Below are 17,614 nucleotides of genomic sequence, written 5' to 3'. Positions count from 1 at the left end.
GTTTTGTGTTTTATTTTTGCAGAAGTAAAAATGCAGAAAAAACAAAAAAAAAAAGGCGACTCTGCCTTGGCCCTTGTGGTAGGAATGTTATAGGCTAGGCTCTTAATACATCTTTCTATAAAAGAAAACATGGATTTGTAGATGTGTATTCACTATCCCGTTTCACCCTATCACGTAGCTTGGGATCACTCGAGGTCTAGATGGGGCATGCCATTACTTGACTCACAGCCTTGGACTTCACAAGGCGACGTCCTGCGAGGACTTCCCATCAAGCCATAGAGATAGAAGGAGTACATTATAACTGAAGTTCAACTAATGAAACTGAAAATAAAGAAGTGTCACTCGCAACTATATTTTTTGAAAAATAACTTTATCTCACACTAAACTAAATAAGAGAAGTTAAAAAATAATTTTTTCACTCATTTTAAGATTGCCATCAAATATAATAAAATAAGATAGTTTTTTTTTAAAAAAAAATACTTTTGAAAAATATTAATGTCGAAATAAATGGTGCGTTAGTTTTTTATTATTATTTTTGGGTGCGGCTTCTGTCCCAGTGTCTTGTGACATTGGACCTTGCAGCGGGTCTAGTGCACTGAAGGCATTGGGCAGAAATTGCGCCCATTTTTTTTTACGTGTCCTAAGAATGAAGGAAGAAAGTGAATTGTGATTATTGTGAGTGAAGAAAAAAAAAACAATTAAAAATCAACAAAAATTAATATTTTATTAAAATAGAGTTTAGAATAGATAATATAAATGTTTTTCTAAAGTGATTATATAAAGTAAAAAAAAAAAAAAAAAAACTCATACTAAAATAGACAACAATCAAAATTGCAAGAGCAGTTGCCAATGCTCTAATTATATAGCATATTTTTTGGAACTTAAGTTTTGGGTTAGAACTTGAGTTTGTCAAACTCTTAGGTTTCAAAAATGTGCTATATCCCTAAAAAATACCAAAAAAAAAAAAAAACATATTAAAAAAATGATCGAATAAGATCAAAAAAATCCAGCGGATTACTTTCATCATTAAATTTCAAATCACACGTAAGTAACTTAAATTTTAGTTAAACCTTAGATGAGTAAAGTGTTAAATTTCAAATCAAGGATAAGCAACTTATATTTTAGTTAAACCATAGGTGGTAAGTTATAATTTGTCCTATAAACTCATAGAATTTTAAAAATTCATAATATATACTTCAATATTTATAGACATAGAATTAAGACATTTCAAATATATCACTTTAAAGTTCTAATCAAAATTCAAGTATCCAAATGCAACTTATATGAATATTCTTGGTATGACAAGGTCAAAATTCAAAAATGGAACTGTTGGTAAAACTAAGGCCTCGTTTGGGAGGAGGGAATGGAATGGAATGGAATTGAAAGGAAAGAAAAGAATAATTTTAGAATATTCTTTCCTTCCTTTGTTTGAGAGTTTAAGTGGGAGGGAATAAAATGGGTAGGAGGGAACATTCATTCCTCTCGATTCCCTTAAAATCTCAAATTTTCATTCCCCCCGAAATTGGGAGGAATGGGAGATAATAGAATTAGATTTAATGATTTTTTTACTAAAACTCCCAAAATACCCATATATATTCAACCCTATATTTTAAAATAGGGGTTTAATAGTAATATTATCATAAAATGATTCCATTACATTCTCTCCATGTTGCTCCCAAGCAAGATTACTTACATTTCATTCATTTCCATTCCTTTATTTTAAAACATCCAATCAATATTACTTAATTTCATTCCATTCCATTCTTTTCCCTTACTTAAATACTTTCTATTCCATTCCATTCTCTTATGATCATTCCATTTCATTCCATTCTCTTATGAACTTTCAAACGGTGATTTCATTTGAGAGGAGAGAATGGAATGGAAATGAATGAAAATAATAATTTTATAATATTCTTCTCTTCCCTTATTTAGGAGTTTTAATGGAGGGAATGAAAAGCTCATTCCTTTATTTGGGAGTTTAAGTAGGAGAGAATGAAATGGGTAGGAGGGAATACTCATTTCTCTCTATTCCCTTAAAAGCTCAAATTTTCATTCCCTCTGAAATTGAGAGGAATGTGAGGGAATGAAGTTATATTTAATAATTTTTTTACTAAAACTCCCAAAATACCCCTATATATTGAACTCTTTATTTTAAAATAAGGGTCTAATAATAATATTGTTATAAAATGATTCCATTTTATTTCTTCCATGTTGCTCCCAAATAAGATTACTTACATTCCATTAATTTCCATTCATTTATTTTAAAACATCCAATCAAGGTTACTTAATTCTATTCCATTCCATTCTTTTCCATTCCTTTCCTTTACTTAAATACATTCTATTCAATTCCATTCCTTTCCATTCCCTTATGATCATTCCATTCCATTCCCTTCCCTTATGAACTCCCAAATAGAGCCTAAAAATTGTCCATTACAATTTGCTATTACCTTATGAATCTTTTGTTCATTGTGCTCGTCAAAAGAACATAAACAGAAAGATTTACATGTTGATGCCACCAGATATGCTCTTTAAAAAGAGATGTTTCGTGTTTTATTTTTGCAAAGTAAAAATGCAGAAAAAAATCCAAAAAAAAAAAAAAAAAAAGTGACTCTGCATTGTGGTAGGAATGTTATAGGCTAGGCTCTTAATACATCTTTTTATAAAAAGAAAAAATAGATTTGTAAATGTGTATTCACTATCCCATTTCATTTAACCCTATCATGTAGCTTGGGATCACTCGAGCACTAAATGGAGCATGCCATTACTCGACTCATAGCTTTGGACTTCACAAGGCGACGCCCTGCGAGGACTTCCCATCAGGCCATAGAGATAGAAGGAGTACATCATAACTAAAGTTCAACTAATGATACTGAAAATAATGAAGTGCCACTTGCAACTATATTTTTTGGAAAACAACTTTATCTCACATTAAACTAAATAAGAGAAGTTAAAGGATAATTTTTTTACTCATTTTAAAATTGCCATCAAATATAATAAAATAATATAGCTTTTTTTTAATACTTTTGAAAAATGTTAATGTCGAAATAAATGGTGCGTTATTTTTATTTATATTTTTATTTTTTGTGTGGCTTCTGTCAAGTGTCCTGTGACATTGGGCCCATTGCAATCATGATACATGTCCCGATCATGACACGTGTCCGAAAATGGACATGTATCATGATCGTAGTGGAAGCTGCACCTATTTTTTTTACGTGTCCCAAGAATAAAGAAAGAAAGTGAATTGTGATTATTGTGAGTGAAGAAAAAAAACAATTAAAATTCAATAAAAATTAATATTTTATTGAAATAAAGTTTAAAATAGATATTATAAGTGTTTTTCTAAAGTGACTGTATAAAGTAAAAAAGAAAAATACATTATCGTACTAAAGTAGACAACAATAAAAATTGCAAGAGCAGATGTCAATGCTCTAATTTGCATGTTTAGACTGTTATTTTGAAGGCCCAATGAAAAGATACCTTTATACGTGGTGGAAATGTGGAATTGAGTTACTCACGTGTTGCACGAGCGGAAGAGGAAGTGGTGTTTGGTTTTTTTACTTCGTAAAATCTACTACTAACTTCGAAAAGTCGAATACTTGTAAATTTGGTCAGAGAAAGTGGGCTGTCACTTGGGAGTTGGGTCATTGGCAAATTTGTCAATCCACAAGTACAGTGACACTACTACTTGCTTTTGCAAATTAATTAGTTTAGACTAGTCTCATCCGATGAGTTTTTTTTTTGGTCTGTGATCCTATTTTGTAAAAGAAAATTTTTGTTTTTTTATTATATATATATATAATTTTTATTTTAAAAATCTAATTTATAAGTGAATAAATTAATTTAAAAATTAATAAAAAAATAGTCATATTTTTTAGGCGGTGTTTTAGTGGGAGTTAGAGATGCATTTTTACCGGATTATCCTTTAATTTTATCTTTACTTAAACATAGACATGTAGGGTTAATTTTTAACAAAATAATGAGGAATCCAAACAATGGAAGCCCTTTAAATAATAGTATAGATATACCCTAAAGTTACTATGATTAAAATTGAATCTAAGGGTAATTTAGGTGGATAAAAAAAGAAAGTCTAGATGCACCGTAAGATTACAATGGTTATACTGAAAAGTTATTAATGGTGAATGATAAAGTAATATATTTGATAAATAATAATAGAATAAATTTAAAAAGGTCAGGTGTAAAATTAATAAGGATGTGCTATATCAGTATTTTACTTAAAATTCATTGTAAAATCAATATATCCTAATACACTTGATAATGCCTATAAAAAAAATAAGCTAAAAAAAAAAAAAACCTATTTCATATCATCATCATTAAAAGATTAAAAATTCAGCATCATCGTTAAAAGATTAAAAATTTAGCAGGTAGATCTAAATAATCAAAGTACCTAACAAAATCAAACCCACCCTTCTCTTTTGCCATAACTCAAATTCAAGATTCCTAGTAGCAAGAACTTGCTACCAATCATAATTAGATTGTTGGTATTACTTGATTATAACATACCCCCACAAAATGAATGAATCTTATGCGTAAAATTTTGACCATTTAAAGGGAAACATAAAAAATAAAGAAAATACCAAAGCTTGAAAAGTAAGCCTAGACCAAGCTCAGCGGGCCCAATAGATTTTTTAGACTCCGGCGGCTTTGATGGAGGCCTCTGACGGTATTTACTGAATTTTTAGTTTATTGTGTCTAATTTTTTACTGTTCCATTAGGTATTAGAGAGTGTGATTGTGTGAGATTGGTTCTAATTTTTTTGTTTAACACAAATTTGATATGACACAAAAATAGTGGACGGGTAAAAATAGTATTTTACACCTTTATTCTTATCAAATTTGCACTCCAATAATAATTTGTCACTTTTGGATTGTGGTGGCTATTATTTCCTTAAGGGTGAGGCATGATTTGATATTTGGTCCAATATTTTAATAAATTGTTCTTTATCGTTACTATTTGTCAAATCTTTTTTAATAGCCCATCTAATTCACCCCTTAGAATGGGATTTTTTTTTCTTCGATATTCATGTGCTCTTATAGATTTATAGTTAATTTGTTGACTTGTTAGAATTCTATACTAATCTACCCTAAAGTGCTACCCCTAGAGCTAGAATCCATAAAGGACCCGGGGGGGTGGGGTTGATGGAAATTTTTTTTTTTTTTTTTTTGAGAAATAATTACAATATGTTGCTGACCCCGCAGCTCGAACCTTTTCCCTCCTAAACCCCCAAGCACTTTGTACATGAAAATGTGTCAATTTAGCTACAAGGTCTTTGGCCTGGAAGTTTTTTTTTTTTTGAGAAGGATTTGGCCTGGAAGTTGAATATAAAGGAAGAGGAGAAGAGTTTATACAATAAAGTTAAGGACATGGCATTTCTAAATTAGCCTACCGCCTCAATTTATGGACCAACCATAATCTGCAATTTATTTATTCTTTTTTTAGGATTCACGTGTGACTAATTTAGGAATGTAATTAAATTTTTGTTATGTTCCTATAAAGAGTTAAGTTTATATAATAGTTTTTTTTTTTTTTTTAAGTATATTTGGAAGAAAGAAGGGATGGCTGTAGAGCAAGATGGAATCGGAATATGGGTGCACCATCACCGCCTTATCCCCTCATTAGGGTAGGAAAAACCTATGAGGTGTAAGAGTAGAGCAAGTTGGGTTTATACCTAGTTTAAATGTCTATTACTAATTTTAATGAGATTTTTCAATATTATGTGAGAATGATAGACGAGTGTTTTGGAGATAGTAAAAAAACGTGTATAAAATCTAATTTCTATAGATGCAAGTAGGCAAAAAAAGAGAAAAGAGAAGTTTATATTACTCTTGTTCACTTGTCTTCTTTTTCTTTTTCTTTTTTTCTTTTTTGGATACAAGGTAGGATTTATACTCTAGTCTAATCCAAGCATATATGTGTGTAAAGCTCCCTCCTGAAGACTTGAACCCCAACTCTTTCCCCCCACACCCCACAAACATTTATGCTTGTGAAATAATCACTACATCAAGGATGCGCGGTGGTCTTGTTCACTTGTCTTGTTGGAATGAAGAGAAAAAAATGGTCATATATTGTAATTTATAAGCGTTATTCTTAATTTTTGTTAGCATTGAATTAATTTTAAGGGTACAATGTAACTTAAGTCTATACCGTCTCTTTCTTCCCAAATTGGATGGAAACAAAAAAGTGCAAAGTAAAATTGTAGGCTTAAGGAATATGTTTTCTTCTTGGCTTTCCCTTTTTTTCTTCAACCAACCCAAAACCCCTTACATTACTTTCCACCTTTCTGTCAATCACACAAAGTACCATAGCTATTATACCATCAAATTCTAAAAATCCTATCCGTATACTACTAAATGATTATTTGCATGTTATAACTAATTTAGACAAACACTAATTGAATATCGAATTAAATTAGGCGGAAATACAATTTTCATCGCTTCATTTTCACCATATTTTCACTTTGGTCCCTATTTTTTATTTTTACCGCTTTTAGTCTCTATTTTGAAAAACGTATTCTGTTTTGGTCCCTACCATCATCTCAATAATGGAAATATCCTATGTGGCTAACAGCGAAATAAAAAATTATTTATTTATTCCTAATTGTCATTGTTTCTCTAACCACGTCAGCCTCCTTCCACATTTAGAGTCACATGAGCCTCTGTTGGGAGCCTTTATTTAGGTGTAAATCACAAGTGTGAGTCAGTCACGTGAGGCTCATGTGACTCTAAATGTGGCAAGAAGCTAATGTGGTTAGGGCAATAATGACATGTAGGATTAAATAATTAATTTTTTATTTTGCCGTATGTCACATAGGATATTTCCGTTACTAAGATGACAGTAGGGACCAAAACGGAACACATTTTTCAAAATAGGTGTCAAAAGCGGTAAAAATAAAAAGTAAAGAACAAAGTGAAAATCGAGTGAAAATGTAGGTATTTACAACTTTAAATTTTTGATGAGAAGTTGCAGTATCCAATTTACTTAGTCCACTGTGATTTTTTTTTTTTCTTTCTTTTTTATAGAATCTACTCCACATTCAAGATTTGAAGTTAACACAAAAACTGTGGAATATCTTTTTATTTTTTAGATTTTATTATTATTATTATTGAGAATCACTCTGAAATATCTTAATTCTTCATTTTATTTTTTATTTTTACTTCAAGCCAACATAATTTCTTTATGTGGGTACATGGTCGCTTAATTGTCCACTATTTGGGGAATATGTGTTATAAATATAATTGCCATATAACAAATATAGAAACTACACATCATTCACACTTTTCATACCTGAATAGATTACATCCAAGATGAATCTTCGAAAATAAAGAGCAGTAATAAGGTGCTTAAGCTTAAACATAATGAACTTGAAAAGTGTCCTATCCCTCCCCATTTTTTCCAAAGATTGATTCCCCATTTCCCCCTCAAAAAGAATAGATTACATCCAAACACGTGACATATAATACAAATAATCATTTTTTTCATTGTCTTGCCAAAATAAATTAAGTAGAATATCTAAAAAGTAAAAACCATTATGCATCGGACAAAAATAATAATATAATAAATTATGTTTATCACAAAATCTAAAGTCTCCACAAAAACTCTAAATACAGAAGAGTAGAAAGTAAATATTAATATTTTTTTGATAAACGAAAATAAATATTAATATTTTTTTGATAAATGAAAATAAATATTAATAATAACCAAAAGAGACAATTGTTTGATATTTAATACATGATATATTTAGTCCTAAACAATCTGCATAGTATACCTTAAGAATTATAAGATTAATAATGCACAATATACCTTAATAATTATATGATAAATAAGTACTTTCGGTACATATAAGTCGATCGATACATATTGTTTAATATAATATAGACGGTAAGAAATATGATCTTTTAAGGGCTTCTTTAGTGAAATTGGGATTATAATAAATATATATATATATATATATATGAGATTAAATTCTATAATGACGTGGTGTAAAACCAATGTTTTACCCCTCTAATCTCAACATGCCACATCATCTTATCACATATTTAAGAATAAATACAATCACACTCAATTAATTCTAATACCCATATATAAATCCAACCAAATTGGGAATCTATTGAGATGTTATTAAGTGTAGTAGGATGTATTGAATTTCAATAAATTTTAAGTAAAATACTAATATGGCAATCACTTATTAAATGGTGTAAAACATAGGTTTTACACCCCATCCTTGTAGAATTTAATCTATATATATATATATTTTTTTTTTTTTTTAACCTGGGTTTTTAAGAATGAGAGGGTTTCTCGTGAAACTGTCTTATAAAAGCAAAACACGCCAAATGTATCTTTCCACCACTCCTTAACGGAGCAACACACTCCCCAATCACATTGCCCGTGTGAACAAACCAACAAGCCAATCATCCTACCCTTACCTCCTAAATACTTTTTCCTTTGAATAATTTTCATTTGGTTCTTTGTAGTTGGTATATATTTGTTCTTTTATGATTCAATTAGATGTCATGGAAGAGGTCAGTTTATACTTCAAACACACTAAACCTAACCACCTTCAAAGCACCATTGCTGATAATTGTAGGACTTTGCTAAAAGTGTTCAAGCATATCCATTTCCATCATTCCTATAGCTATAGTGAAGACTAACCCCTATATCTTGTTTTGTTAAAGACGTTTCTAGTTTCTACTATGAAATAAATACAGTGATCGTTTTTCTTCTCCAAAAAAAAAAAAAAAAAAAAATTACAATGGTTAAACTTGAGCACCGGAGAGTAATAAGTAATGTCATGGGGGGGGGTGGTGGGAGGAGGAGATAGGAGGCACTCCAGTCCGGAATATCCTGGTCGGGCTCAGCAGGAGGGGTAGGCTAGGGCTAGGGTATATATATATATATATAAAGAAGAGAATTGTTAGGCTAATCCTGTTAAAAATTGGGTGCAAAACTTATTGACACTACTTTTGTTGAAAGAGCAATATTAAATGTACAACAATTTTTATAATATTTGAGTTAACAGTTTTTTATTTGTTTTCATTTAAGTCTACTACTAACACCACTTTATTATTTAACATTTGTCACATCTCATAATTGCGATATATTTAGTGAATTTTTTTTTTGTAACTATAGGCTTATCGTTGTTGAAATTACCTAATAGAAAAGGTTAGGCTAGCAGGATCACTCTCATTTTTTTTTTTTTTTTTTTGATGAGAAGACTGCAATAACTTTTATTAATCATGAAAACTCTCATTTGACAAACTTATTTATCCAAAAAAAAAAAGGACCACTTTCATTTGCCAAAAGACATGATTATTAAATTATATACATGGTAAAATCCACGGGGAAAAGACTAAAATGATGATAATGTGACCCCACCATTAGTATCAAACAAAGGTAAAATATGTTCTCACATCTCATGCCAAAACAATGATCTCTATGATTTGGAATTTAACTATTATGCCTCCAAATTCCGTTTGAAAAATTCTTATCCAAATACAATAGTGAGTAGTGAGTATTAGTGTGGTCTTTAGGCATAAACCATTTAGTAAGGGGGAAATATTAAAACCAAAACAAAGCAAGAAATCATAAATATGACACATATTTCATATGATACTGTTTTTTATCATTAGGCTAAGATATCATATAATCTTTTTGTGTAAGTAGGTTTCAAAATTCTAAATATCTTATTCAACAATAAAATACCTCCGTTTAAATTAACTAAAATCCACAACAAAACAAGAAAATAAAGTAAAATTGAAAACTTATTGATTAATATTGACCAGTCTAGACTCTAGATGCCTTATCCTCACATAGTCACAACTCACATGTCTTAAATTGATATATCATATATTTAACGTCAATCATAATTATATTATTAAGACCTAACTTTTCAAAAAAAAAAAAAAAATGACTTAACTTTTGGGCACGTGCCCCTTGAAAGTGTGGACCGTATAAAATTCCAAAAAAGGAACTTAGTTTTATTCATTAAAAAATAGAGGAATGTGTGTAAAATTGTCTCCGACGCAGCTCTGCACATATCGAGGGATTCCCTTGTGATCTACGAGATCTAAAAACTAATAAACCATATTAAAAAGGCCTAACACTACAAAACGACAGTTTTTGTTTGGAAGTGGGGGAGTTGTTGAAATTTAGGACAAACAGCTGCGGGTGGTAATGGTATTAGATAGACGTGTTTGCGGTGCGGTGTAGTGCGGTGCGTTGTAATTTTAAATTATTTTTAGTATTATATTTTACGGTGTAATTTAGCTAAAATTATAACTGCACTGCATCTTATTTTTGTAATCACATGTGCAGGCAGTGTGGTGCGGTACGATTTAAAGTTTAGCCAAAACCATAACCGCACCGCACCTCATTTTTGCAGTTACATATGCGGTGTGGTGTATAAGATGCAGTTTGAATGATTTGAAGTTGATATATTTTTCAAATTTTGGGCTTTTTCTACCCAACCCAAAACTAATTTTTTCCTTTGTTTTAGTCCAAATTTTAAACTATTGAACTAGTTTTTCTTTATTTTGGGCTGGCTTTCCTAATTAACACTTGCTAGGATTATCAAACTTTTTTTTTTTAAATAAAACCGCAAACCACACTGCACCATGAGGTGTGGTGCAGTGCAGTGCAATATTACTTGTAGCGTGGTGCAGTTATGCCATTTTACTGACAGTTTTGGTGCGATTTTTGCTGTTTGTGCGGTTTATGCGATTTGATAAACACCCATATTAGATGTATTTATCATAGGACAAAATATATTGGGTTATGATAGTGAGTGCATTTAGGATAATTGTTAATAAATTAAGGGTTATGTTAATGAGTGCCTTAGTATTGGTGAACAATCAATTTTAGGAAAATTTTGACACTGTTTTTATGGAAAGTGAAAAAAATTGTCAAAACATTATCTTTTTTTTTTTCATAATTTTTTTTAAAAATGGATTATTAACTAATGCCCTAAGGACATTCATTAGCATTTCTCATAAATTATATTTTAAAAAAATTGACACTATTTTCATGGAAAATATAAAAAGTTGTCAAAAAATAATTATTTTATCATATTTCTAGCTATAAAATGTTTCTAAAAATAGTTTCTAAACCAATGCTCTTAAGACATCTGTCAATATTTCTCAAATATATATTATAATATGAAATATTATGTAAAAATATAGTTCAACATACAAATGAAGTATTTTATAAACTACTTTCTCAAAAAAAAAAAAAAAGTATTTTATAAACTAAATTATTATTTATTGAAAAAAGTTTGTACCAATCAAAAACATATACTAGCACGTAAAAAAGAAAATAAAAATAGTATCTAAAAAATTAATAAATATAGTTCAACACGCAAATAGGGGATTTTATAAATCAATACACTGTTGTATAACAAAAAAGTATTTATCAAACTTAATAGACATGTGATAAGATTTAAAAAAAAAAAAAAGTATTATACACTCTTTACCCACATGTGATCAATTACCATAAAGATGCTGATTCTTAAAATATAAAAATGAAAATACAAAAACTACTATCCAAATTAAAAATGTATTCTAGTTGAGCAAGTTGGTACCTCTCTAAGCCTTAAGAAATCGAGGGAGAATTTTCCTTTAAAATTCTTAAGATACTCAGGAAATATGATTTTAGGCTTCCATGTATATTGACACAAATTCATTGTCATATACTTCATTGATTTTAGGCTTCCATGTATACGCTGATTTCTTATTGCAAGATCTCTGTTCCAGCTCTTTAAGGTCTTTACTTTAGCACTCACAAGGGGAAAAAAATCAATGTGCGTACTTATTTAGCGGAAGCAAGTATTATTAGTTAGAGTAAAATATAGTTAACACTCCGAGGTTTAGGCTAATGTCAGCCAAATCCAAGATTTGTCAAAACTTTTGTAAAGAAGCTTTTGTGGTGTACTCAATTCTACCAACTTTTGTTTTGATTTGTTTTTTTTTTTTTTGAAAAATAATTACAATATATTACTAACCCCGCAGCTCGAACCATTTCTTCCGTAGACCTCTAAGCACTTTGTGCATAGAGATGTGTCAATTTAACTACAAGGCCTTTGGCTACCAACTTTTGTTGTAAGCCAATATTTAATAGATATTTTGGGTGTTAGTTATGGGAGACTTTGTTCTTAATTCTAGTTAATTGAATTTCCTTTAGTGCAAAAAAAATAAAAAAATAAAAAATAAGAGAGTTTTCTTTCTAACTTATTTTATTAAATTTTCTAGTGACAATTATAAAAGAAGAGGCCAAGAGTATTGTATTTTTTTTTTTTCCAAATTTGAAGAGTTTTATAATTTAATGACATTATATGGTATTTTCAACATAGAAATTTAAGATTTGAATATCTTTCCTCACTTAAAAAATATTAAATAAAATTATTTTTTGCCAAAAAAATTATCAAAGAAGCAGTGCTTATTAAAATGTTAGAAGTAATGCTGCGTACAGACTCAGATCACAGATTCACAATCATGTAGAGCGCTGTGATATATAAGCAACGTAAGCCATTCCTACCCGGCCCAATTTTAAATAATTGAATGTGGCAGGCCCAAACTTATCCAAAAAACAAAAACAAAAAAATGTGATAAGCCCAAACTATTATACTCTGTTTAAAAATGACACCAGCTAAATAAAGCCCAATAGCCCTTTACACAGACTGGGCCTTGTGACCATACATTACAGACCTAAAGCTCATACAGAGACCCAAAAAAAAGAAGGAATTTTATATAATTTAAAATATATAAAGGAAAAATATATATATTTAAAAGGTATTTTAAAAAGTATTTTTGTTTCAGAGCAAAAAAAAAAAAAAAAAAAATTGAAGTCTTGCACTTAAAAAAAAAAAAAAATTTAGTTACAGTTATTTTGGGAGATATGATAAAAAAAAAAAAAAAAAATTCCAAAACTCTGTTATGGTAAAAGCTTTCCAAGTGAAGGAACGACCGGGTTAGGACTTAGGAGTGTTAGAATAGCTGTTTCTGTAGAGCCAATCTTGGAAATCTGTACAAAAAATTAAGATTGTGTGCAAGATAAACCACTTCTCAACCCGTCGTTTTTTTTTTTTTTTTTGGCTGCAGCACAATCCCTGAGAACATGTAAAGTAGATTCTTATTGATTGGAAGCCAATTAAGCCAACACTTCCAAAGGAAAGAATTTGATTTTAGTGAGTATATCCAAATCCCAAATCCAACAACCAATAACAATAGATACCCATTATAATTATATATTTAATAGTTCCATATAAAAACACAATCTTAATAAATATCTATTAATAAATATAAAATATCATAATTATTAATTTTCTTACTTAATATTTTCTATACAAACACAACTAAAATAAATGTATGTTAATAACTATCATAATTATCAAGTTACATATTCATATACAAAATAAAATAGAGAGAAAATAAATTTTTAGATAAAATCATATTTTATCAAACTTTCCTCTGACTAATTATATTTTAGGACCAAGATTATGAGGTCTTTCTTTTTTAGCCCTATGCAATTGCCTAATTTGTCTATCAATTGGACGGTGGATATTAATAATCATATCATGTGTATTCCATGTAACGTAAAGAAAGGACCTCATTATCAATTTTAAAGCAGTTAAATTAAACCCATATGGAATTTGATTCCTAACAGTTTTAGGAAGGCAAAAAGAGAGTTGGCATAAAGGGATTTTGAGCAGTCAAAAAGCAACAGACCACTATCCCTCCAAACAAAGGAAAACCAAGGAAACACAAAGGTAAAGAATATAAAGTCAGCCTTATAATGATATATCAAATATGCACTCTTTGATGATCACCGTGTCTGATCAACCAAGCAAACAAAAATCTCAACTTTAATTCATTTTTTTGCATAGAGTTTTTGGGGTTATCATCAAGCAACCTTAACTCTATTGCTGAAACAAAATTGTTATTCTCTAAAATGGGGACAACATCAAAGGCAGAGGTCATGAAGCCGGCACTCCTCAAAGTTGGTATTCCTTTAGCTATATCTGTAGCTGGTTTTGTTTGTGCTAGGATCATGGCAAGGAAAAGTAGTACCGTTCTTAAAGATTATTCATTGCAAACTCAGGTTAGTTCTCCCAGAACCAATGTTTGTGATGCGTTTAATGATGAAGATAGCTTTCATAGCTTTCCTTCCACTATGGAAGATGAAGAGCCAATGGTCAATGACACTAGTCTTGCAAATATGGTAGATGATTTAGAAATTGAGGTCAAGCCAAAATTTGAAGAGATTTTAGGATTTAGAAGCCAAGTAGAAGATCTTGAAAGGAGAGCATGGGAGCTAGAGAAGCAGTTTGTGAGTTATTGTGATTTAAAAGAGCAAGAGTCTTTGCTTATGGAGCTTAAGAACATGGTGTTATTGGAGATTGCTCATGTTGAGTTCTTGGATAGGGAAATTTCATCCGTGGAGGCTGAGAATGAAAGACTTCGAAATTTGGTAGTACAATATGTGGGAGTTCTAGAGCAAATAGAACATTGGAAATCAAAAAATGGGTTGCTTCAAAGGAAGGTAAAGAGGCTTTTGAGAAGAACCAAGCAGCAATCACGTGTTATAAGAGAGCAAAATATGAAGACTGAAGATACAGAAGCAGAAATTTTGAGAAATTGTGATGAGTTAGAAACAAGGTCTAATGTCATCAGGAAATTGGAGGAAGAAGTTAGAGAGCTGCACAGAATTATGGACCAAATGCAGGAGGAAAAGAATGAACTTTTGAATAAGCTTGAGTTGGCAGAAAATTCAGCTTCATCAATCTCCAAGGTTTGAGCATCCTTTGTACATTCGAATGCTTATGCTTATATTTACAACATCCTTTGATATATTAAAATGACACAATTCCATTTAGAAGTAGATAGCAATTTTGATAAGTCACTGGAAGATTAAGTAAACAGAGGCAACAGACATATATGTAGCTAGGATGGGAAGGGGAACATGAACCATTTAGTTGTGGTTATGAAAGTGGGGTTGAATGTGACAACAAAGTTGTGAGTTTCTATCTTTTTTATTCTTGCTACTGATGGTCTAACTATAATGAGTTCTCATTTTGTAGATTGAAGGGGAAGGTATAGCCATGGAAGCTTACAATAAGCTTGTAAATGAACTGGAACAGCTCCAGAAGGATCGAGCAGCTGAGGTTGGGGAATTGATTTTCCTAAGATGGATCAATGCATGCTTAAGGCATCAGTTAATGAGAAATCATGAACAACAACAACAACAACAACAGAATCATGACAAGAAAAGTGACTCTGACCCATGTTTTGAAGTTGGCCAAGAAATTGGAAATTATAGCTTAGAGCATGAATTAGATAACTCTCATTTGGAGCACAATGAGCCTTGCTTTGGTGTAGTTGAGATTGTTGAGGAGAGTAGTGAACATGCTTGTTCGAAAAGGGGAAAGTTACTTCAAAGGCTTAGAAGATGGGTGGAAGGCAGTGATAAGGCAAGAGGGAAATTAGATGATAAAAGAAGGCATGAAATTAAGTGCTTTGCTGGGCATTCTACTTCTGATGGGGCAGAGGAACAACTTCATGCAAGAAGGTCTTGTTCTAGTACATGATCATGGATTATAATATTTCTTTCGTATACTAACTTTATATTCATAGCATTAATAAATATTTGCTTGGAAAAGGAGAACTTATTTTCCAAGGGTTAGAAATAATTACAAAAAAAAAAAAAAAAAAAAAAGGAACATAGAATTTAAACTTCAAAACTGTATATAATCTCAGCAAGTGTAGAAGATCCGCATGGCTTTAGTTTATTCTCTATAGCGTGATGGGTCCAAAAGATGACTATATGTAATTTTCACATAGTGAATTAGTGAATATATACCTTAAATTCAAAAATAATATTTTGGTTATAATGGTCTATGGTTGATCTAGATAGTTCTCACTTTTTCTAATATCATTAAATAATTTTAGGTAAACTTTCTGAGAAGTGTTAAAAGAGAACTATGATAAATCAAATCTCTTAAATTATAAATTTGATCTCGATATGTTTGGGTAAACAAGTTGCTGAAAGTCAATAAAAAATGACCTTAGGTTTGGTATATTCATTACAACTTTTCTAAACTATATTTTACTTAGAATCACAGCTTCATTTCGGTCCATTATGGTTTACTTCAATTTGTTTTGGTCCATTTCAATCTATTAGTCCATTTTGGTCCATTTCAATCCAATAGGTCTATTCAGTGTTACACTCCTGTCGACCCACATTAGCATAGCATTTTGGTCCACTTTGGTTCATTTTTATCTACTTCCGTCCACTTTGGTCTATTTCGGTCCAGTTCAATCAAATTCGATTCATTCGGTTCATTTTGGTTCACTTTGGCCTATTCCGTCAAATTCGGTTCATTTGGTCAATTTTGGTCTATATTGGTGCACGTACTTAAAAATGGAAAAAGAAATGTTTGAATTGGAAGTACTTATTCTAAATCCAGATTTATTAAAAAATATAGATCTCAAACTCATTTATATACATATTAAACCTTTCTTTGATTTTGACTTTTGAGTGAAAAATTTAAGGGTTTGTATGTAGACGCGTGTGCGTGTGCAAAAATGCAAGTTGATAACCATATTATTTGGTAAGGGAGAGTTTACATTACACTTTACAAGAAAAGGCAGGGACTGTGTTTGAAAGGGAAGCACGTTTGCCTCAGTTAATATTTAATTGAGTCTGGGCTTCATGTATGTATGTTGACCATCTTCTCAAAAAAAAAAAAAAAGAAAAAAAAAAGAAGAAGAAAAAAGGGTATATATGTTGACCAAAAAATGTATACTTCTTTATTGATTCTATTTGGAAGGAAAGCATGATTGGCATAGTTAATACTTCATTAATTTTAGGCTTCCATGAATAACACAAATTCATTGTCGCATAGGAAAGCATGATGGGCAAGTTAATAATTTGGTGATACAATATATTGAGAGCAAGACTTAAGAACAGTATCTAGTTACTGTTCTTTAGGTTTATTTTTTAAAATTTTGTCATGTAAATTTTTTTTATAGGATAGAAATATATGTTTTAGTGAAGTAACCACATGACTGAATCTTAAAAGGGAAACCTAAGAAATAGCATCTAAAATACTATACCTAAGTTTTGTCCATATATTAAATTGGCTCCCATATATGTTGATACATTTTTTTTTTTTTGAGAAGAATATGTTGATACAAATTAATTGCCAAATCAAACGTATAACCGTCTATATTCACCAAAAGACTTATTATAAATTATAACTCAATTGGTAATTTCTAGTCCTTGTGACTCTTTTTTTTATTATTATTATTGAAAAATCACATTTTTATAAGTCATTATTCTTTATATATATATATATATATAATTGACCTTAAAATTTATACCTTTTAAAATTTTTTTAAAATATTAGAGTCTTGTTACATTTTAAACAACAAAAATTTATATATATATATATAAATATTTTTGGGCACATTTATATTTTCTTTAAGTGGTAGAATTGATGCCAAGATATAGCATTCTTGAATTGAGATAAATGAAAAGTTTGCCGTTGAAAGAAAGAAAAGAAAAAAAGAAGAGTGCGTATGAGCACGCTCAGAGGCTATGGGATTTA

General features: G+C 30.3%; 1 protein-coding gene across 1 annotated transcript; it reads left to right on the top strand.

The window, feature by feature from the left end:
- Positions 1 to 13,793: 13,793 nt before the first annotated feature.
- LOC111991973 (protein CHUP1, chloroplastic) lies at positions 13,794 to 15,847 on the top strand. The gene is made up of 2 exons (XM_024023779.2): positions 13,794 to 14,796; positions 15,086 to 15,847. The coding sequence occupies exons 1-2, from the start codon at positions 13,957 to 13,959 to the stop codon at positions 15,590 to 15,592; spliced, it is 1,347 nt and encodes a 448-aa protein (XP_023879547.1). The 5' UTR covers positions 13,794 to 13,956; the 3' UTR covers positions 15,593 to 15,847.
- The last annotated feature ends 1,767 nt before the right edge of the window (positions 15,848 to 17,614 follow it).

This window comes from Quercus suber, unplaced genomic scaffold (genome assembly GCF_002906115.3).
Source record: "Quercus suber isolate HL8 unplaced genomic scaffold, Cork oak 2.0 scaffold_287, whole genome shotgun sequence".
In the NCBI taxonomy this organism is placed as follows: Eukaryota; Viridiplantae; Streptophyta; class Magnoliopsida; order Fagales; family Fagaceae; genus Quercus; species Quercus suber.
Note: the sequence above shows the minus strand (reverse complement) of the source record. Positions and strands in the feature narration are given on the sequence as shown.